General features: G+C 42.3%; 1 protein-coding gene and 1 pseudogene across 4 annotated transcripts; one reads left to right on the forward strand and one right to left on the reverse strand.

The window, feature by feature from the left end:
- Window positions 1–677: 677 nt before the first annotated feature.
- Window positions 678–15,925, reverse strand: Lsm6 (LSM6 homolog, U6 small nuclear RNA and mRNA degradation associated). 4 transcript variants are annotated; one of them, XM_075976523.1, is made up of 5 exons: window positions 15,803–15,925; window positions 14,720–14,817; window positions 9,586–9,690; window positions 5,638–5,751; window positions 678–950 (listed from the first exon to the last, which is right to left on the reverse strand). In XM_075976523.1, the coding sequence occupies exons 3-5, from the start codon at window positions 9,677–9,679 to the stop codon at window positions 916–918; spliced, it is 243 nt and encodes an 80-aa protein (XP_075832638.1). In that variant the 5' UTR covers window positions 9,680–9,690; window positions 14,720–14,817; window positions 15,803–15,925; the 3' UTR covers window positions 678–915. The 4 variants fall into 4 exon arrangements, with proteins under 4 accessions (XP_075832638.1, XP_075832640.1, XP_075832641.1 ...); XM_075976525.1 differs by lacking the exon at window positions 15,803–15,925 and adding an exon at window positions 15,460–15,579; XM_075976526.1 differs by lacking the exon at window positions 15,803–15,925 and adding an exon at window positions 15,118–15,264.
- LOC142852102 (small ribosomal subunit protein eS25 pseudogene) overlaps window positions 15,862–22,471 on the forward strand; it is a 31,397-nt pseudogene continuing 24,787 nt past the window's right edge.

The raw sequence follows: 22,471 nt of genomic DNA on the forward strand, positions 1-22,471 counted from the left end.
GTGTGTACACCATCAAACCTTACAAAACATTTCTCTTTTTCCTGAGTTATTAATTGTTTCTGATTACTGTTTGGGTGAGACAAATGTCACACACACCTCTCCAAAAAGCCTCTCCTCTCTCCCTCCTTAGCTTCCCATCTGCCCCCAGATCCAATCAGGCAATTGTTAAAAAACACACTCCAAGTCCCAAGTCAGGAATTCTGTTTAGATTGAAGGAGGGCTGAGGAAAGTCAAAAGTCTCCATGGTCTTCCAGTGTCCACACAACCAAAGCAACCAAACACACTGTTTCTAGAGTGCAAGCTTCATCATCAGGAATCACACGACCTGAAGACAGAATACAACCCTTTCTCCAAGGCCACTTACTAAGCAAGAGACAGGAGCATCTGAGCACTTGAAAACTGAGTTATGTACTCCACCTCGACCATAGCCCGTTACACAGACACAGCTGAGTACCTCCTGGCTTGGCAAGCCAAGATTTACACCGATTAACGCCAATGCTCCTGAAAGGAAGCAAGTCAACACAAGATGCCTACCTGCACAGAACTGGTGGAGCATGGTTAACCTCATAATTTCCAAATCAAGAGATTTGCAATCTTTGTGGAGATACCACCACTAGATTGTTCAATGAAATGACACTGCTGGAATCGGGTAAAATAATCCAGGAGAGATATATTAGATTTTTGCTTTTTTTTTAAATTTTAATATTATGTACAGACAGGAGTAAATGTGAACATGAAACGTTTAAGACTTGATTTGTAATGTAACACTTCCATCTTATTTAAATGTCAATTAAACAAAACAAAACACACCAACCACTATGAAAACAGGCGGCAACTAGGGTCGTAAAAGAACAAAAAAACAAGCTCTTCATAATCAAGTACATCCAAGTGTGAAGAGGGCTGCTCCTGGCGTCTTCACATCCTTCGCTTCTGTGTACTTATATACAGCACTGAAAAGACAGAAAGAATTAATAATCACTCCTACGTCACAGTAGCAGATTTAAAGACAAGCAGGGCCCGGCCATAGACCAAGCAATAGAATATCAGTATAAAATAAGCTTTGAGTCTAAACCTGGCTTTGGTATCTGACACGATTACAACTAGTCTTATCTATACATGTTACTGACTTTACAAATTAGGACTAGAAATTAAAAGTGGACGTGCCTAAAACTTAAGAATGTTTTGTAATTAGCTATATCACAATTAAACAGCTAAATCCTCTAGGCTGGATCTCACAAGGAGAATGGCCAACACATGTGGCTGGAGAGATGGCTCAGCACTTAAAATGGCGCATCACTCAAGAGCACTCGCAGATTTTACAGAGCATCACTGCTGGGTCCCCAGTACCTACAAAGCGGCTCACAACCATCTGGAATTTGAATTCCAGGGAGTCCAGTGACCATGTCTGGCCTCAAGTACCAGGCACACATGTGATTTGTTTACATGCATGCAGATACACTAAAAGTATATTTTCATCTATCTCTCCAATATAAACTATAGTTTCTGTTCACTTTTATAATTTCCAGAGAAGAAAAAAAAAGAGAAGATATTTTTAGGAATAAGCAAGTGCTTAGCCTGAGATTGCTATCAGTAACAACCTTTGGTGTCATCCAATGTTGAACTTTGCTGGTCACACCACGACCAACTCACTGAGTACAACACAGCATGTGCTGCATAGAGACAGGTTCAAGGAGGCAACTGGGCCACTGGGCAAGGTACCACCTCAGGTGTACCTTCTCCTACCCCACACATCCTCAGACACTGACACACAGTAAGCATGGCAGTGAAGCTGCTCACAGCAGTAGAACTTAGAGCCATGATGTGGGTTCCCCTTTTTATGCTGTGAATGTTTTATTACTACTGGTTAATAAAGAATATGCTTTGACTTATGACAGGGCTGAATAAAGCCAGGCAGGAAATCCGAACAGAGATATATAGAGAGAATAGGTAGAGTCAGGGAGATGCCACGTAACTGCCAAAGAAGGATGCTCAGAACCTTACTCATAGGCCACAAACTCGCAAAGATACACAGATTAATAGAGATGGGTTAATTTAAGATATAAGAGTTAGCTAGGAATACACCTAAGGTATTGGCCAAACTGTAGTAATTAATATAGTTTCTGTGTGATTATTCGGGTCTGGACGGCTGAGAAACTAAAGTGCAGTCTCCATTTACATACTGGAGCCAACATGGGGCAAGAATTTTGACATACAGCCTAAGAAAGTTTAAATTAAAAAAACAAAAAACAAATGACTTCTAGACCCACGAAAACAGGGGTCAACTGCAGCTTCTTGGTAGCTTCATTTTTCTCAGATAGGCTGTTTGCTGGTGGTGAGCACAGGCATGGCTCCTTTAAGAGAAGGCTTCCTGACTCAGCATTAGCAGCAAAAACCGCATGGCTTCTTTAAGAGCCAACTTCTTGGTTCATGTTGGTAGCACAGATAGCTCTGGCTCTTTTGGGAGGTTTGTGAGCAGCGTGCTACTAGTTGCTTAATGGCGACATAGACCGGCTGCATCCCTGGAGCTGGGTGGTGAGCACGGCTAGCAGAGGAGGCAAATATACCTCTGCCATGGTGGACAGGGTGGAGCCAACAGGCAGGTACAAGGAGTTGGTCCTAGCCTGCTGTAGAGTCTTACAGCTAGTGGTTACCAGCCCACTGTGGCGTGGCCTCTTATCCTAGACAAGCCGATGTAGAGCATGTGTCCAGCCTCTTTTCCAGCCTCTCTGTTCCGGTTGAGGATTTAGGTTTCTGACCTCAGTTCAAGCAGAGGATTCTGATTTGTGAGTCTACCGCTAAATAAATAACCATCTATTTCTCAATTCTGAGCTAGTGTGGGATTTCTTTTAAGCGTCCTTTTTCACTAACCATGCCCGTTTATGGTTTTAAGAAGCGTTTCTGGTCAGACAATGATTATAGATGCACAATAAAGACAGATTCAGACAAAAGTAAACTTCTGAACAGATCACAGTGTGTTTAAAAAATGTTCGCAGGCGTGGGAGAGAAAGGAAAAAGAGTATAAATAAGAGTACAGACAGATGTAGATTAAAGGAGTAAAGATAATAAATCTTAAAAGTAAGTAAAAAAAGTCATGTAAAAATGAAAAATACACAATCTGTATTATGCGTATTATTGTGTTTTCTTTGAAATTTTTGACTGCAGAGAAACATTTAATTCTGGGGAAGCTAAGCTAAACCAACATACATATTTTAAAGGTGTCTTGACTTTAAAATTTGGGTCTAAGGATATATTGCTTTGGAAAAAGAGGTTCTGCTTTTGTTTCCACAGAGGATTAGAACCTGTGGATTCCTTCCAGGCAATGTGGCTTGATGGAACAAGACCCTCTGAAAGGTCTCCATGAACCCTAAAAATACTTTACCCAACAAACAGCAGGAAGCAGTTTGGAGAAAACTATGCCCAAATTCCCAAAAAGATTGTGCATAAATGTTTATTTTCATTTTAAAAGGGTTGGCTATAAATGTTTAATGGTCACAGTCAATTTCTTTAAAAAAAAAAAAGGTGGGAGGTATGATTAGAAATGAAATCACTGGTATGGATTTTGGTTTATGTCAATTTTATTTTATGTACATTTTTATTCTTGTTTAAAGTACTATGTTTATACAGTTCATTAAAAATTATGGATTAATAGATAGTCATCTATAACAGTCAAACTTGTAGTCATGTTAGTTAGGTTTTCTAGATGCACAGAAATACATTTCAGATGGATAGGTATTCTTCAAACCTTTCAAAGACCTACAGAACATGGCATTTAAAATGTTTTAAGAACTTAAGACTTTCCTTGACGGTGGGACATGTCTGCTTCAGACAGCATCAATCTACTTCAAGAGGATGATGGGCATCAAAGAGGGTCCTTATGAAGTTTGCTATCCATCTGAGCAAGAAACTGCTCTTGCCTGGACTGCTTGACGGTATGCGGTATGAACTGAATATGCAGGACCCACAGAAAAGTGACTGCTGAACTTTCCAAAACATGGGATGGTCCTTCAGGGTTCCTGCTTCATGAAAGAGTCTGCCATACACTCTGCAGGACACAGAAGAAAGTGACTGACAAACTGCTAATATAGGTGAAATAGACTTTCAAATTTCCTGCTTCATGGAAAAATCTGCCTAATACTATGGGCCAGTGGGCTGAAGATGGATGACCCAACGTGACAGAAAAACTTTGGATGACTGTCCAGGCAGTGAGATGACTCTGTCAATTCTAGAGCTTTGGAAGTTGCTAACAATGCACTTCCTGCTAATGTAGGTAATATATCCTTCTGGGGTCTTTGATGGAGTTGAATGCTAGGCAGTCATAATGATAGTTTTCCTTAGTTATAATAAAAGATAAATTAAATATAAAACTTTAGACTCACAAAGAAATATTATAACTAATTCTTGCTTGATAACTGTTTTATTATATGTAATTTTACTATGTTAAAGTTAAAATACTTTTTATTTAGACAAAAAGGGGAAATGATGTAGAATTCCCCTCTTTATGCTATGAATATGTTTTATTATCATTGGTTAATAAAGAAGGTGTTTCAACCTATAGCAGGGCAGAATAAATTCAGGTTGGAAATCTGAACAGAGATAGAGAATAGGCAGAGTCAGGAAGACACCATATAGCTGCTGAAAGAGGATGCTGGAACCTTACAGGTAGGCCACAGCCTCATGGCAATATAGAGATTAATAGAAATGGGTTAATTTAAGATGTAAGAGCTAGCTAGGATTTCGCCTAAGCTACTGGTCAAACAATGTTGTAATTAATATAGTTTTTCTGTGATTATTCAGGTCTGGACGGCCGAGAAACTAAAGTGCAGTCTCCATTTACAGAGCCACACTCTCTACTATGTCACTTCAGCTAGACTGAAAGGCACAAATCCCTGCACCTGAAACTTACCTAGAAAAATGACAGAAGTTTGGAGAGTGTGAAGGTGGCATAGGAATAGCTTCTATTCTACAGATGGCACTGGGAGAATGTAATAAATGATATTTAAGCCAGGTAGCACTTGGGAGGCAGAGGCAGGCGGATCTCTGTGAGTTTGAGGCCAGCCTGGTCTACAAGAGCAAGTTCCAAGACAGGCCCCAAAGCTACAGAGAAACCTGTCTTGAAAACTCCCCACCCCTCCACCCCCCCCCAAAGAAGAAGAAGATAAAAGGTAGTCGGAGGGGAGGAAAAAGGAGAAGAAGAGAATTGGAAGAGGAGGAGGAGGAAGAGGAAAGATATTTAACATAACAGCATTGCCGGGCAGCAGTGGTGCCTGCCTTTAATCCCAGCACTAGGGAGACAGAGGCAGGCAGATCTCTGTGAGTTTGAAGCCAGCCTGGTCTACAAAGTGAGTTCTAAGACAGATAGGGCTACACAGAGAAACCCTGTCTCAAAAAACAAAACAAAAGATAACAGAAATATCCCTCAGCTCTTCATCAATAGAGTGAGAGAAAAAAATTCTACTTCCAAGCCATGGAAAATTCTCTTTCCACTCACAAACAGAACAAGTTTATGCAAAGATCTAAAATATAAGCACAACAAACAAACAAAATGAAAAGGGGCCTTACCATCATCTAGAAACCCCCAGTGCCCTCACATACGAGACAAAGACTTATTCTGAACACTACCACAAGAGAAGCGGTTACCATTGTTTCCGCGGATGAAGGCATCCCCATACTTATTCTTCAGCTGCCCATTTACATACTCTTCCGTCTGCTCCAGTGCTATATTCATGTAGCCATCCAGGCAGGCCAGGACCCCTGGAGAAAAGTAAGAAAGGACTGAAATTACAGGGTATATCTTAGAACCGACAATCACTTTATTCATTAGCCTCCAAACACATAATATAAAAATTCACACTGTAAACAAAACTCAATAGACTTAAAACAAAAGGAGCTTTTACTCTGTGCCAATCTTAATGAAGGCTGGATGGGTATAGCATCCACAACTCCACGACAGGCAACCAACTGTCACTCCGCTCCTGGTATGTGTGATCACCACAGCAACTCTGAAAGCCTTCACAAAAGTATAAGCATTAGAATATTCCAACCAAAGTGCTCTTCTTTGGGAGCGAGGGACAGACATAGCAACTATGCGTGGACAAATGAGCCTTCAACCCGGTGACATTTGTTACTTCAGCCACTGGGTGAAATACGGATCTGGCAGATTTATCTCACTCTTGCACGACGCTACTGCAGCAGATGAATGTGCTCCGGGTTAAGAGGAAGTCTCCACAATCTGTTAAGATAATAGACAGCAGGTGCTCCTGAAAGAACAGCTCAAAGCTGTGACTGCAGTCAAGAGCAGCTTGTGAACAGAGAGCAACATATTGCATTACAACACACTGCATTCTGTTTTGTCAGTTAACACTATTTTTAAAATCAAAACTAATAGAGAAAAATGGCTACAAACATTCCAGAGAGCTTTCAAGGAAAACAGCTCAAGTGAATCACTAATTGTGTTAAGATGGTACAAATTTCTAAAATCTGACCAGGTGACTTTTTCTAAAGATGAAACCAGTAAGCTTCTAATTCTCAGCCTCTAATCTAAAGTGATATTTGTAAGAATAAAAACATAGTACAGATTCAATTGAATTAACTAAGCCAATAGTCCCATTTAAAATCTTAACTTCATTAATATGCTCCTCGCTCTCTGCTTCTGCCCCCATTATCCTCTAAACAGAGGTTTCTTTTCAAAACCGTATGTGTGTGTAATCAGAACACAAGACATTAACCGAGCAGAATTCTATGAGCAGCAGTAAACTTGCAAAGGATCAGACTGGACTGTCAACTATCAAGCACAATGACTTCTCAGCCAGAGGAAGCTCAGGACAGCTTTTCTGCTGGCTGCTTCTCTACTGCGTTATATTTAAAGAACATTTACAGACTAGCAAGAAATTCAAGGATATAATATGGAATTAGTCAAAAGGGTAATTCAAAACATAATGCTACTATTACTTGCTGTTACTAAAAATATCTAATCTTATAAAAAAGTTAAAAGATAAAAAAAATGAGGTTTTGCTCAGCTGTAGGGCATTTGCCTAGCACATGAAAGGTCCTGGGTTTAATCGCCCATATGCAAGAAACACAAAACAAAACCATTCAAGGTGTTAAAGTTGTAGCTCTTCCTCTTCTCCAAGAGCGAGAAGAAAAATGACAAGCCAGAGAACTGTCACAGGACACACGGGTTCTTCCCCTTTTCTTCCTTCCTAGACTTTCACTATGGAGACACTGGCAGGGACCCACCTTCGCTGCCTCCAGGTGCTGGGACTAAAGGTATGTACCCACCCCAGCCCTGATCTTTCTTGTTAGAACATTATTGGTTATTGTAGGAAGGAAGAAAAAAACAGACTGTATAGGTGTGAACGCCCTGCCCTGTGGCACAGGGGATTATCTCCACACAGGGGAATACAGTGAAACATTGCTTCCCATTACTTGCCCGGAAGGCCTAAATAACAAACTAAAACATGTATTATACTTTTATAAACAGAAACACTTTCCCTAAAGAGAAAAGAACAAAAGGCTAAGATAGCTAACCTCTTCAGAGAGCGGATATTGAGAAAGTACCACACACAATGTGCCCATCTTACCCGCTGTCAAATACATGGAAATCCCCCTCTCTCTCCTTTGGGCTTACCCAAAGTTTACGGCTGCAAACCAGGCAAGGTGGCACACACAACCATAATTCTCATTCTCTGTCTCTCTCCATGTCCCTGTCTCTATCTCTCTCTGTTTTTCGAGACCGGGTCTTGCTGTGTTAACAACTCTGGCTGTTCTCGAACTCACTCTGTAGACCATGCTGGCCTCGAACTCACAGAGAGCTGCCTGCCTCTGCCTCCTGAGTGCTGGGATTAAAGGTGTGTGCCACCACTGCCTGGCCACTGCCATAATTCTAACCTAGGGATGGGAAGGGATCAAGACAGAAAGAGAACTTGCCTGAAGATAGCCGGGTATTACAATAAGATCCTGACTCAAAAAGCAAGCAAGACAAAAAATACTGGCAATATGCTATTAATGTCAAGAAACTAAGAATAAAACAAAGTTATTTTCCCCTTTATTTTTCAAGATTTCATTTTACTTTAATGATGTGTATATGTACAGGTACATGCACATGAGTAGAGGTGTTCTTGAGGCCAGAGCTGTGGAATCCCCGGGAGCTGCCCAATGTGAACACTGGAAACTGAACGCAGGTCCTCTGTAAGAGCACTCAGTATGCTTAACTGCAGAACCATTTCTCTAGTCTCTGCCTCTTCTTTCTGCTCTACTGGGGATGGAACCCCGCCCCCCCCTGCTTGAATCCCCTCATCCTAGTACTGGGATTCCAGTGGGTTACTAAATATTTACTGCAGTCTTATGTTTGTCTGCATGTGTGTTGTCTGGTGTCTGAAGAGGACTGGATCCCTGGGCACTCAAGTTACCGATGGTTGTGAGATGCCCTGTGGGTGCTGGGAACCGAATGAGTCCTCTGCAAGACAACCAGTGCTCCTGCTTCTGAGCCAGCTTTCCAGCCCCTCCAGTGATTTCTTAACAAAGCTCTCCAGTCAAGTTTGTGTTCGCCCTGGCTCCTCACTTCCTTGGTGAGGGTAACCACAAAATCTCAGTTTATAGAAAACAAAATGACAATGTAGTGAAGTGATCAACACACTGGGTTACATGTAAATGTGTGGACAGAAAACCTTGAAGAAATGTAGGGAAGAGACAAAGAAATGTCAACAAAACTGTGCTGATGAATTAATTAGCTACCACTCTGAAACAGTCTAAGTAGTTTAGCACATCTTAATTCGAGAAGAGTAGAAATTTCATAATTGGTAAAACAGAATCTGGTATTATTTCAGAGAACTGTTTTTGAAGCTGCTGTCACTGAGACCCAAGCTCTGTCCCCAAGCTCTGTCTCCATAAACACCACGCTGTGACTGAGACCCAAGCTCTGCTTCTATTCCATAACAACGTTCATCTTCAGTGGCCTCGGCCTGGCTCTCAGTAGTCTTCATTACCTTTTTGGGTTTTTGTTTCTTTTTGTTTTGAGACAGGGTCTTATGTAGCCCAGGCTTGCTTCAAAATCAGATATAGCTGAAGCTCTCCTCAGACTCCGAATCCTCCTGTCTCTTGCCGGTGCTGGGATCACAAGCATGTACATTTATTGTTCCCAGAGCTCCTGACAAAGTGTTCTAAAAACAAAGATGCATCTCTGGATATACATTACATGACCAGATGGCCATGCTGTAAAATGAGTCTGTCTAAATAACAAGTTGCCAATCTTGAACTCTTCTGCAAAAGCAAATGCTGCTGAGCCCAGGTGTTCTTCGGTTCCCAGTGTTTCATGGCAGAGCTACTTCTGCCTCCAGAGTTGGTGTCAGGGACTTAGGCAGAAGAGCTCTCAGAACAGACAGGAGATGGACTAAGCACAAACACTGCAAGTCAGAGCCTACACTGCCGGCAGGCTTTTCAGTATGAAAGGAACCACCTCAGAGGTAGAAGACAGAAAAATTGTAAACGAGCAACATTTTGGTCTACTGAGTACGTTTAAGAGGTCAATAAAGTAAGAAGTCATAGATTCTTGGTTACGGTAGTTAGGATAAAATATGAAAATCCTACCTCGATAATCCACCCCAGAATTGAGCTTCACCACAACTGGCCGTCCGATGATCTGCTTTAAGAAGTCACTAGGGGTTTGCTTCCGCAGACTCATTCTTAACAATCCTGGTCAGAAATAGGAAGGAACAATAAATGTGCACACTAAAGTTAATTAGTCACCAAAAAACAAAACCAAAACAAGGTAACACAAAACTCTCGGGCTTTAACATATCTATAGGAGATGAGCCATCAAAGAACTTGTATGACGTCCTGATGCACAGGACAGTTGGGCTGCTGCACACACCACCTCGCACAGCCCCACAGCAGCCCACAGTAGCCCACAGCACAGCCTTAGAGCTCTTCACAGAGCAGTTATTCCTAATCACGTGTCCTGCTGTGTCACACCCAAGACACCCATATAGCCACCTCTGGCAACTCTATCACCATAAATACAACATGCGATCTCCATGAGAACCCTAGAAGAAGGCATAATATTCCCATTTTACTGAAGAAAACAGAATAGAAAGATTAAATGACTTCTGTTAAATTGTGGTGAAACAAAAATATGGTAGAATATTTAAGTTAAATCTAACTTAAAGCCCACATTATACAAAGTAGGTCCACTCATCAACAACTGACAAGTCATAACTGAAACCTACAGTATAAACCAGCACTTTCCCAAGTACTTTACATGTACAGATTCATTTAAAGTTCACTATCCAAGGAAGCAGCATTAGTGTATGCTGTGTGTATGAAAAGGTACCTCCTGAGTGCACACCCAGATGCTGTTGGTGCCCGTCTTTCTCAGTCCCTATCCACCTGATTTTCTGAGACAGGGTTTCTCGCTGAACCTAGAGCTCACAGATGTGGCTAGCCTGGCTGGCCAGGGAATCCCCTCCAGACCCCTCATCTACCTGCTCTGCTTTCCACATGGGTGCAAGGGATTTGAGGTCTTATGCTTGTTCAACGAACACGTTTTCTGACAGCCACCTCCCCAGCCTCATTTACAGATTGTTGAACACTCTGCTCCAAGGTCAGAGGTGGTTAAGTTAGACTTTGAATTGCTCAGGTACAATTGTGGTAGGAGTGCTCTGAGCAAACAGGGAAAAGACTTGAGAGTTCAGATCTAAGAGTCTAAGCAAAAGAAACAGCACTGCACACCCAAATTAACTGGACTGGGCATGTCAAGTCCCATCACATCTTTCAAACTTTATCTTGCTATGCAATAGTTATCCCCCCAAAAATGTTTCAATAAAAAAGGAAACTATTAGTCACTTAAGCAAAAGTCAGAGACTAGAAATTGCTTTTGTTTTAGTGAAATTCAGCAACATCTCTTATATAGCTGTCATGCATTGTGGAATACTATTTTAGGGACTTACTCTATCCCCAATTCTAGAATTTTGTTTTTAATCAAGACTACACATTCTTCCATAAACAACATTGTTGATTTTACTCCACGAATCTCCATCCAATCCACTGTGAAGACGCTCTCCATGTCCACCATGGAGGATTAGCCAGTTGGCGAAGCTGGGATGCTAAGGGGTAGATCTCTTAGCAGCTCAACCAAAGTGTACACACACACACATTGTGCAAGGCCATCAGAAAATATGCACCAGGCTTGCACTTCAGGAACTTAGAATCCAGAAGTTAAACTGTGTGTTAAGGACATGAATAAATCAAAGGGACAAAAAGGGAAATAATTCTCTTTACCCAAGAAGCCAAGTATTCAAGTTAAATAAAAGAAAATACAAATTTTAGAAATTATCACTTGAACCATCTACAGCTGCTAACATGATTTGTTTTAAAAAATCAACTGATTATTTTGCTTAGCAAATTTTAACTTTTCCACTAAGCTGTCGGCTCATTTTCTTAGGTCCATAGTCTTAACAAATATCTAAAATTAGAACTGCTATTTATCCAAGATGCTGTCCATACAACAATCTTATTTATGTTGTTTTGAGTTTAAAGAGAAAAATGGCAAAGTAACAGATTCAGTACTTTTCATGAGTTTAGTAAAACAAACAAATCTTCCCCCTCATCTAAGAGCCACATATGTGTGTCTTGCACATGCGCTGTTTTACAGCTAAAAAACTTTTAGGGACACCATTAACTCATCTCTCAAGTCTTGGGGTTACTTCCAATCACAGAGGCCAAATTCTACTATTCCAGTTCACTCACGTACAATCCGAAATAAGAAAAATGTCTATTTGCATTAAAAGCCAGAACCCAAACCTAGCAGGGGAGCTGGCTCAGTGGGTAAAGTGCTGTGTTCAAGCACAAGGACCTGAGCTTGGATCCACAGCACCAGGTAAAAGCCAGAGGCACTGAGACATCTGTAACTCCGGCACTAGGGGAAGAGACAGGGAGATCCCAAAGGTTTGCCAGGCAGCAGTCTAGCTCCAGTGAGCTCCAGGTTCACACACACACACACACACACACACACACACACACACACTTTTTAAAATCTAGTTCACGGTAATGCAGAAATTAACATCACTGGTGCTAACAACATCTGTATTTTTGGATGAAAAAACAAGTGAAAGAAGAAAACACAACCCTAGGCTTGCCAACAGTCAGTGCTTTAAAAATGTTAGCTGTCCGTACCTTTTAGAAAGCAGAAATACTTTCTTCTAAGCTTGCTAAAAATAACACCCTGATTGAACCTCATTTTTATTTCTACCACCATCAACCTCTTTCCAGGGCAATCCACACTAAGCTACCTACTAAGTCTTAGCTGTAGGGTGAGGCTGTAACACGAATGGGGCCTTGGCGTTTACTCTCCAGGGGGCTACACTCACACAGAAGTGGCAAATTCCATAGAGACCGTATGCTTTCAGGTGGAATTACACACAGAGGTCTACCAAGAGAGGACTGAGCCCAGACGTGGCACATCACAGCAGGATTACTGAATACGTGAGCCAAGTTTGACAGAAAAGTACACTAGCTGCAGAGAGAAGCTGGGCAAAGGCACTGGATATTCTAAAGTGAAATCTACACATGCAAAACAGAGACACTGTTGGAGCGCAAGGCCACATTCGTTCTCCGGGAACAGAAGCACAGGCTCAGCTGGAATCATCTGGACCATCAGGAGAACCCAGCCAGCATGTCTGGACCAGAACCCGTACTCTTAGGAACTGGCTAGTTGGAGGATACCATGGTCAGGAAAAGCGCTCTGCTGTGTCCTACTTCCTATTTACGGTGGCACAGCACACATTAATTCAGACTCTGCCTCTTGTTTTCTCCCGCATGTGTCACTATCTGCACTTCCTAAAAAAGGCAGGCTTTTCTCTAAAGACTTCAAGCCACATGAAAGGATGGGCTGAAAGCAAGGCCCTCATTTGTTCTCTAGAGTACATTCTGCTAGAAGGCTTGAAAGGGATGCTTTTGAAGTTATCTGGAACAAGTATGGTTGCCTCAAATTGGCTGTTCTCATCACCCAGGAAGCCAGACCCTTTGCATTACTCCTCATTAGGTTCCTCAGTACTGCCTGGGACTTAATGACTTGCTCATAAATCCATTCTGTACAAGTAAATTGGTCTTGACACCACAATTTTTCCCATCACTTGGCTCAAGTAATTTTAAGTTTTCATCTTTTAAATTGGATAAGGCAGAAGGAATAGTTCTGACAATTTCTGAAGCTAGAGCTAAGACTCTTGAACCATAAACACAAGAAAAGGACTTCCTTTTGCCGAGGTCACCTTGGTAAAACTTCTCACTTCAAATTCAGCCGCACTCTCTCTAGGACTCTGGTCCCTCCCCATTCATAGTGGGTGTTAAGTCGCAGCACTATTTCTGGTCAGAAGTCACCAAGTGGTCTAATATGCCAGGATCTGCTCACAGTGAGCAATGGGTTGAAGAAGGCGGGGAGGAGGTATGGTATGTGTGTCAAATTTTATTCACCCAATGATGAGGCATGTTAGATCCAGTCTCTTGCAGATATTTAAGGGGACTTGAAGGAGACAGAAAAATATCCTACTTCTCTGGTAGCCTTGGCTCCTAAAAAGACCGACCAAGTCTGTGGAAGAGGCATTCAAAGCCAGTGTCAAACAAAGCCCCGCCCATCCCCCCTCACCAATGTCCACCCCACAGGTCCGGCGCCTACAACACCATGCACTTCAACATCTACAATCCCAAGGCTTTTATGAATGACCACCGACACAAGGTAGACAGGAGCACTCAGTGCTCAGAAGGCGCATCCAAGTCTGCAAAGATGCCTAGGCAAACGCAGGTTTCTGAAGCTTACGCAGCCAAGACACTTTAGGTTTGTTTTTCCCTGCATTTTACTCATTCATTATTTAGTGGGACAGGAGTAAGAGCATCTGCCACAGCATGCACACAGGTGCGGAGGACAACTTTTGGGAGTCTGTTCCACTGAACTTCCTAACTGTAATGTTGCTACTTTTATGAATCATAATGTAAATATCTGATTTGTGACCTCCGTGAAAGGATCTTCCAACAGCCCCAAGGGGTCCCAACCCACAGGCTGGGAACCACTGGTGCAGAGGAGCCTTTACAACATGCCAACCACAGAACTGAGGCTCAGCCAAGCCCTAACCCCCACCTCTCCTTCCCTCTCTTCAGGCCTCATTTCCTGGTTAAAATAACGAGGTATTTCAGGACAATCAAGGCTTAAATGAGAACCAGATAATGAGCACATAAACGTCTCCTTAGCTGTGGGTCCAGCCAAGCCTGGTTCACACCTAGCACAGCGAAGTCCAAGTCCAACTCCAAAGGCTTTGCCTTTACAGACATAAAGGACTTTTCCCTTGTCATCTCCGCCTAAACAACACGCTACTGCAACCACTCACATTATATTACACATGGGGAGTAATCTAGTGATCATGAACGTAGGTCAGATGTGACACACATATGGAACTTGAGCATCCATGCACTTTCTGGATACAGGAGTATTTTATCCAAACACGAAGAATCTGAAAACAACCATCAAAATCTCGAAGGGGTCGACATTCTAAGTAATAAATTTCTAGTGCTGGTCACAAAAAAAAAAAAAAAAAGACTTTTCTATTTTCCAGTCCTTTACTAGAAAAGAAAACAAGCCAGGGGAGTTTAAAAAAAAAATTTTTTTTTAAATTCTACTACTTACTAGGCCACCCTTCAGTGAGAAAAGACCTGATGAGTAGTCAAGGGTACTCACTTGGGAGGCCAGGGACTGAGTTCTAATCTCCTCCGCTACTTAATCAGCTGTGCAGCTGGTAACTATCACCAGGTCACCTCTCATGGCCCCAGGCTCATCTGCAAAATAATGGAGTTATGCTAGATGGTTACTGACGTCTCTTCCTGTCCAGCAGTAATACCAACACAGACACACACAGACACACACACACACAGATTCTGCAAGAAAACCATGAAGGCAGACAGGCACTACAATAAAAAAAAAAAACGCCTGAATCAATCCCAGAGCAGCAGTTGGAGGATCCAGAGTTCAAAGTCAGATTGAGCCACCTGGTGCAACTTTAAACAAGCTCCCCAAAGGTAGTGATTCCAAAAGAGAGGCGGTGCCTTGCTAACCTCAGAAACAAAATACGAGCATACCCGGGCTGGGTGAAAGCATCAGTGCCACAAGCGAGCAAGGTAAATTCCGAACATTTTTAAAAAGAACCAGCCTGGAGATGTGCAGGAATTATCTAACCTAATAACTTCGCTTCTGAGAGCCTGTACAAGTTGAGTTAAGGGTCACACGGGAGGCTAAAATGAACAAGTCAACCACCTGAAGGGGTCCCTCAGGGATCCAATGATAAAACAAGGACCAAACAGAAGAAATGATTTTAAAAATTACAACTTGCTACCTTATTAATGCAAACAGAAAACTAAATATTACTGATAATTGATTTAAAATAAATGGTGGTCTTAGCTGAAATAGAAACAGGCACACACAAGAGAGAAGGAGGTGGCGTTCAGCAAGGATCATTTCCTTAGCTCGTCGTAGTTAGGGTTTTCCAGCGCGCACGGTGGAGGAGAGCACCGGAGTCGCGAGCCATCTACCCCTGGGCGCGAAACCCAGCCAGCCCGGGCGCGCGCAGGAGGGGACCGCGGCGGGCGCGCGCACCAAGGGACAGCGCTGAGCGCGCGAGGCCGCGTGGCCCGGACGGCCATCTCCTGCTGCAGGCCCGGCCTGGGCTCGAGCCGCTCCCCCGCCAGGCCCGGGCCTCCGCGAACCTAGGCCGACCGCTCCAGCGCCCACCCGCGCCCACTCGCCCCTCCCGGGCTGCGGACTCACCTCTCAGCCGGATCCGGAGCCTTCACGAGCCGGGCCTCTACGGACGCGCGCGGCGAAAACCGAAACCGCCCCCGGCAGCGCGCTTTCCCGCCTCACCCAATCAGCAGCCTGCTTAGCTACGGCAGCCCGCGGGGATCAAAAAGGCCACGCCGGGACGGAATGCTCTCCTCCAAGAACTGGTTTGTTCAGTGAGAGATTTGCTGCCCAGGTTTTGAAGTAAAGGTCCGGTGTTTTGATGTCCTCTGTTGCTAGAAAATCGAATACAAAAACAAAACAACCAACAAAAAATTACTAGAAGTGATCTTTTGAGGTTTCATTACAGTAAAGAATACCTTAAAACCATAGGAAACAAAAACGAATAGGCTATTGTAAGTACCCGGAAATAGCCTTAATTTGTTTTGTTTCGTTTTATTTTGGTTTTTAGAGACAGGATTTCCCTATGTAACAGCCCTGACTGTCGTGGAACTCACTTTGTAGACCAGGCTGGCTCGGAACCCACTGAGATCCACCTGCCTCTGCCTCCCTGATGCTGGAATTAAAGGCGGGCGTCAGCACTGCCCGGCATCCTAAAATAATTTAAAGAAAATAAAAGTTAAAAGCCTCAAGCCCCCAAACCTACTTCTAAATATTAATTAAATGGATGAAGTTTAAGTTACTGCTAGAGATTGTTTTCATAGCAATGTTGCTACAACAAAAATACAAATCATTTAAAGCAACTGAATTATAATGGCGCCAATTCTAAGAAGACATTTACAAACTAGTTTAATTGAAAATTGCATGAGGATACCATTTAAGTGCTGTAGGGGAACTTGGTTTGGGATATTGTGTGAATTCTTAGTGTGTGTTTTCTATTTATAGAACGAAAAGATTACAGGAAGACCTGATTCCTTTCTATACCCGTGCTTTCATTTATAGTGACATTTTAATTTATATTTTATATTGTATTTTGAATTTATATTTTAATTATGTTTCTGATGTTTATCCATCATCACAGTTATAATACCGTCAAAGAACTGCTACCCGCCACTGTTAAGGATCTAAGATGCAGAATTGTTTCCTGAGACAGAAAATGGCTCCTTCTTTTCTAAGTTCCTCTTAGAGAAGGGCGAAAGCAATAGACCTGTGACTGGTGTCACGGACAGAGAACAACTGGATAAGATTTGATAACAGCCATATCCTTTGGTTCCTCTGTATAATCCCAGTTGATGTCAAAACCATCAGTTACAGACAGTTACAAGACAGCATTTTAGACTCTTGAAAGATAAAGTATAAAATTAACAATATAAGTAAAGTCGCATTTAAATCAAGCTGTCTACAAAGAAGAAGCATGCTATACTCTGTCCCTAAAATAAATTGCTTTGTAAACTAAACTTGAAGCTGAGGATCTAGCAGTTGATGGCATGCCTAGTGTGTGTTAACATCTCTGCCACTACAGTGATGGTGCACACACAAGCATGGGTGCAGGGGGATTAAAAATTCAAGTTCATCCTCGGTTACAAAATGAATTTGAGACCTTGTCTCAAAAAAGGAAAGTTTACCACATTCCTCACTGATGATTGTGGTTATTGTATGTGTATTCCATATGTAGACAGAGACAGGTATATTCATAGCTGCTTTCGCTTTGCCACGGAACTGTGACGCAGCCCTCAAGCCTGGAGTGAGAAGAGTTTTGGGGGCTCAGTTCATCTGCAGAATAGAATAGCTGCCACTGTCTTCAAGGGCACAGCCCTATAGAGCCCCAAGGCGACAAACTTATAAATATGTGGTTATTCCAAGAAACCTCTCAGTAGCTCACTACTGGCTTTGCCAAAACACCAGACGCACTCTACATTCCACGGGTACACTTTCCAGATCCTCATCCTGTATTTACAAAGAAAACCTGTCCAAAACTTATTCCAGATTCCAGTTCAAAAGCCAGTCCTCAAAATTCCACCCCTAACTTTACTAGGGAGATTTTAGTCCAGTGTACTTAGGTCAGATGCCACAGTAATAAGCCGACAGTGTCAGGTAAAGACCATCATTGGCTTTGGGATGCACCCCTGATATACACTGCATAGTGTAGTAGGAGGCTGCTTGTTCGCTTCCGGTTGCCCAGACCACAAAATAATCACTCAGAAACTATATTATCTAAATCACTGCTTGGCTGATTGCTTGATATTTCTGGTTAACACATGTCTTAAATTAGCCCATTTCTATTATTTTATATTTTACCACGAGTCTCATGGCCTACTGGCAAGGTTTCTGTGTGTCTGTCTCCAGTGGTGGCTACATTGCTTCTCCCTGACTCCACCTTCTTTCTCCCAGCATTCAGTTTAGTTTTCCTGCCTAGCTCTACTCTGCCCTATCACAGGCCGAAACAGTGCCTTTATTCATTTACCAATAAAAGCAACACACATACAGAAGTACTTTTCACACCATCTCCCCTTTTCTGTCTAAATAAAAAGGAAGGTTTTAACTTTAACATAGTAAAATTACATATTACAAAACAGGTATCAAGAAAGAATTACAGTTACAATATTTATTTATTTTTTTTCTTTTTTATTGAGCTCTACATTTTTCTCTGCTCCCCTCCCCTTCTATCCTCTCCCATGGTCCCCATGCTCCCAATTTACTCAGGAGATCTTGTCATTTTCTACTTCCCATATGGATTAGATCCATCTATCTCTCTCTTAGGATCCTCATTGTTGTGTAGGTTCTCTAGGATTGTGATTTGTAGGCTGGTTTTCTTTGCTTTATGTTTAAAATCCACTTATGAGTGAGTACATATGATAATTGTCTTTCTGGGTCTGGGTTACCTCACTCAATATGATGTTTTCTAGCTCCATCCATTTGCCTGCAAATTTCAAGATGTCGTTATATTTTTCTGCTCTGTAGTACTCAATTGTGTAAATGTACCACATTTTCCTTATTCATTCTTTGGTAGAAGGGCATTTAGGTTGTTTCCAGGTTCTGGCTATGACAAACAATGCTGCTATGACCATAGCTGAGTACATATCCTTGTGGCACGATTGAGCATCCTTTGGATATATACCCAAAAGTGGTATTTCTGGGTCTTGAGGAAGGTTGTTTCCTAATTTTCTGAGAAATCGCCACACTGACATCCAAAGGGGCTGTACCAGCTTGCATTCTCACCAGCAATGCAGGTGTGTTCCCTTTCCCCACAACCTCTCCAGCATAAGTTGTCATCAGTGTTTTTGATCTTGGCCATTCTTTCAGGTGTAAGATGGAATCTCAGAATTGTTTTGATTTGCATTTCTCTGATGGCTAAGGATGTCAAGCATTTCCTTAAGTGTCTTTCAGCCATTTTAGATCTCTCTGTTGAGAGTTCTCTGTTTAGGTCTGTACTCCATCTTTTATTGGATTATTTGTTCTTTTGATAACCAATTTCTTGAGTTCTTTGTATATTTTGGACATCAGACCTCTGTCTGATGTGGGGTTGGTGAAGATCTTTTCCCATTGTGTATGCTGTCATTTTGTCTTGTTAACCATGTCCTTTACAGAAGCTTTTCAGTTTCAGGAGATCTCATTTATTAATTGTTTCTCACAGTGTCTGTGCTACTGGGGTTGTATTTTGGAAGTGGTCTCTTTTGCCAATGCGTTCAAGTGTACGTCCCACTTTCTCTTCTATGAGGTTCAGTGTGGCTGGCTTTATGTTGAAGCCTTTGATCCATTTGGACTTTGAGTTTTGTGCATGGTGAAAGATATGGATCTATTTTCATTCTTCTACATGTTGATATCCAGTTATGCCAGCACCATTTCTTAAATATGCTTTCTTTTTTCCATTTGATATTTTGTGCTTGTCAACAGTTACAATATTTATATCTACTTGTCTTTTATCATAACTAAAGAAGACTATAATTATTACTATCTATTCTTCAACTCCATCAAAAATTCCAGAAGGATATAATATTACATAAGTTAACAGGCATTGTAAGCAACTTTTAAAACTCGAGAAATGACAGAGACATCTCTCTGACCAGACAGTCACAAAAAGTTCTGTATCGTTGGAGCATCCATCTTCACCTTACAGGGCCATAATATCTATCAGACTTTTCCATAAAGCAGGAAATCCAAAGAGCTGTTCTGCATTGTAATGGCAAAGTCCATCAGTTGCTTTCTTCTGTGTCCTGCAGAAGGTCTGGCAGACTCTTTCATGAAGTAGGAACCTTGAAGCATCATCTCACCTTTAGGAAAGTTCAGCAATCATTTCTCTGTGGGTCCTGCATGTCCAGTTAAGCAGTCCAGGCAAGAGCAGTTTCTTGCCCAAATGGCTAACAAACTCCATAAGGGGCCTCTTTGATGCCCATCATCCTCTTGAAGTAGATTGGTGCTGCCAGGAGCAGATGTGTCTCATGTCATGAAAAGTCATAAGTTTTTTAAACATTTTAAATGCCATATTCTGTGGTTTTTGAAAGATCTGAAGACTGTCTATCTGAAATATATCTCTGTACATCTAGAACATGACTACAAGCTTGACTATTATAGATGACTCTCTATTAACCTATATTTCTTACCAAGGCAAATTATTGATCTCTATATCAACATAGGCTTTGACACATATATAATTTCATGTGTCCACAATTATAATAAAAAGAAATCCCACACTAGCTCAGAATTGAGAAAGAGATGGTTATTTATTTAGGGGTAAACTCACAAATCAGAATTCTCTGCTTGAAAGGAGAACAGAGATTGAATCCAACAATCTGAAAGAGCAGCCGGGGAAGAAGGAGGGACGCAGGCTCTGCATCTGCATATATAGTATAAGAGGCCACACCCCAGTAGGTAAGTAACCTCAAGCTATAGACTTGCTACAGCATTAATATTGTAGAGGATAGTTCTTCAGCCCTAAACATGCTCTTCCTCCCTCTTAGTCGTGCCAATCACTCATTACTTTTTTTTCCCATGGAGATTTTGCCCTTTATAGAGTGTTATAGACATGATATACTCTACACAGCCTTTTCAGATTGGCTTAGATATCTCAGTGCCTTTATAACTCATGTCTTTTAGGTGCTGAGTAATATTCCATATGGATGTACCTCAGTTGGTTTGTTCATTTACTTGATAAAGGTCAGTCTGGTTGTCTCCAAGCTATGGCAATTACTGATAAACGTATTATAAATGTTCCTCTGTAGGTGTTGTGTGGAATTAAGTTTTGAATTTTTAACTTATTTTATTTATCTATTTTTCATTTTTAAAACATTTATTTACTTTATTTTATCTGTATGAGTGCTTTCCCTGCATATGTCTATATGAACTATCTGTGTGCCTGGTGCCATTGGATGCCAGACAAGGATAACAGATCGCCTGCCATTGGAGTCACTGATGATTGTAAGCTGCCATGTGGGTGCTAGCAACTAAGTCCAGTCCTCTTCAGGAGCAACAAGTGCTCTTAATTTCTCAAATACTTCTCCAGTTTTTTTACTGAGTTTATTTTACTGTTTACTTCTGTGTCTCTATGTAGGCACATGTGTGCCTGCATGTGGGTGCCTGTGCCAAAAGAGGATGCTGGATCTCCTCATGCTGGGATTACAGGTGGCTAGAGTTCTGGAGTTTGGTCTTCAGGAAGAGCGGCAAGCTCTGAATCACTAGTCATCTCTCCAGCCCCTGGAATCAAGTTTTTTTTTTTTTTTTTTTTTTTTAAATTTTTTTATTGATAAAAGGAGGATAAAGAAAAAAAAAAAACAAATTTCCCCCTCCTCCCACCAGCCTCCCATTTCCCTCCCCCTCCTCCCACTCTTCTCCCCCTCCTCCCACTCTTCTCCCCCTCCTCCCACCCCTCTCCCCTTCCCCCCACTCCTCTCCCCCTCCCTTTCCAGTCCAAAGAGCAGTCAGGGTTCCCTGCCCTGTGGTAAGTCCTAGGTCCTCCCCCCTCCATCCATATCTAGGAAGGTGAACATCCAGACTGGTTAGGCTCCCACCAAGCCAGCACATTGTGTAGGATCAAAACCGCGTGCCAATGTCCTTGGCGTCTCCTCAGCCCTCATTGTTCGCCATGTTCCGAGAGTCCAGTTTTATCCCATGCTTTTTCTGGTAACAGTCCAGCTGGCCTTGGTGAGCTCCCAGTAGATCAGCTCCACTGTCTCAGTGGGTGGGTGCACTCGTCGTGGTCCCGACATCTTTGCTCATGTTCTCACTCTTTCTGCTCCTCATTGGGACCTTGGGAGCTCAGTCCAGTGCTCCAGTGTGGGTCTCTGTCTCTATCTCCATCCATCGCCAGATGCGAGTTCTAGGATGATATGCAAGATATTCGTCAGTATTGCTCTAGGGTAGGGTCATTTCAGGTTCCCTATCCTCAGCTGCCCAAGGAACTAACTGGGGACCTCAGCTTGGGCAACTGGGAGCCCCTCTAGGGTCAAGTCTCCTGCCCACCCTAAAGTGGGTCCCTTAACTAAGAATTGTGGTTCCGTGCTCCCCTATCCAACCTTCCTTTATCCCAATCCTCCTGTTTCCCCAAGTCCCCCCTCCTTCCCTTCTACCTTTTCTCTCCCCATCTCCCCTAACCCTCATCCCACCCCACCCCCAAGATCCCACTTATCTCCCCGTCAATTTTGTCTATTTCCCTTATCCAAGAGGATAACTATATGTTTTTCCTTGGGTTCACCTTCTTACTTAGCTTCTTTAGATTCGCCTATTGTAGACTCTGTGAGCCCTATTTATGGCTAGAAACCA

This window comes from Microtus pennsylvanicus, chromosome 6 (genome assembly GCF_037038515.1).
Source record: "Microtus pennsylvanicus isolate mMicPen1 chromosome 6, mMicPen1.hap1, whole genome shotgun sequence".
Taxonomy (NCBI): domain Eukaryota; kingdom Metazoa; phylum Chordata; class Mammalia; order Rodentia; family Cricetidae; genus Microtus; species Microtus pennsylvanicus.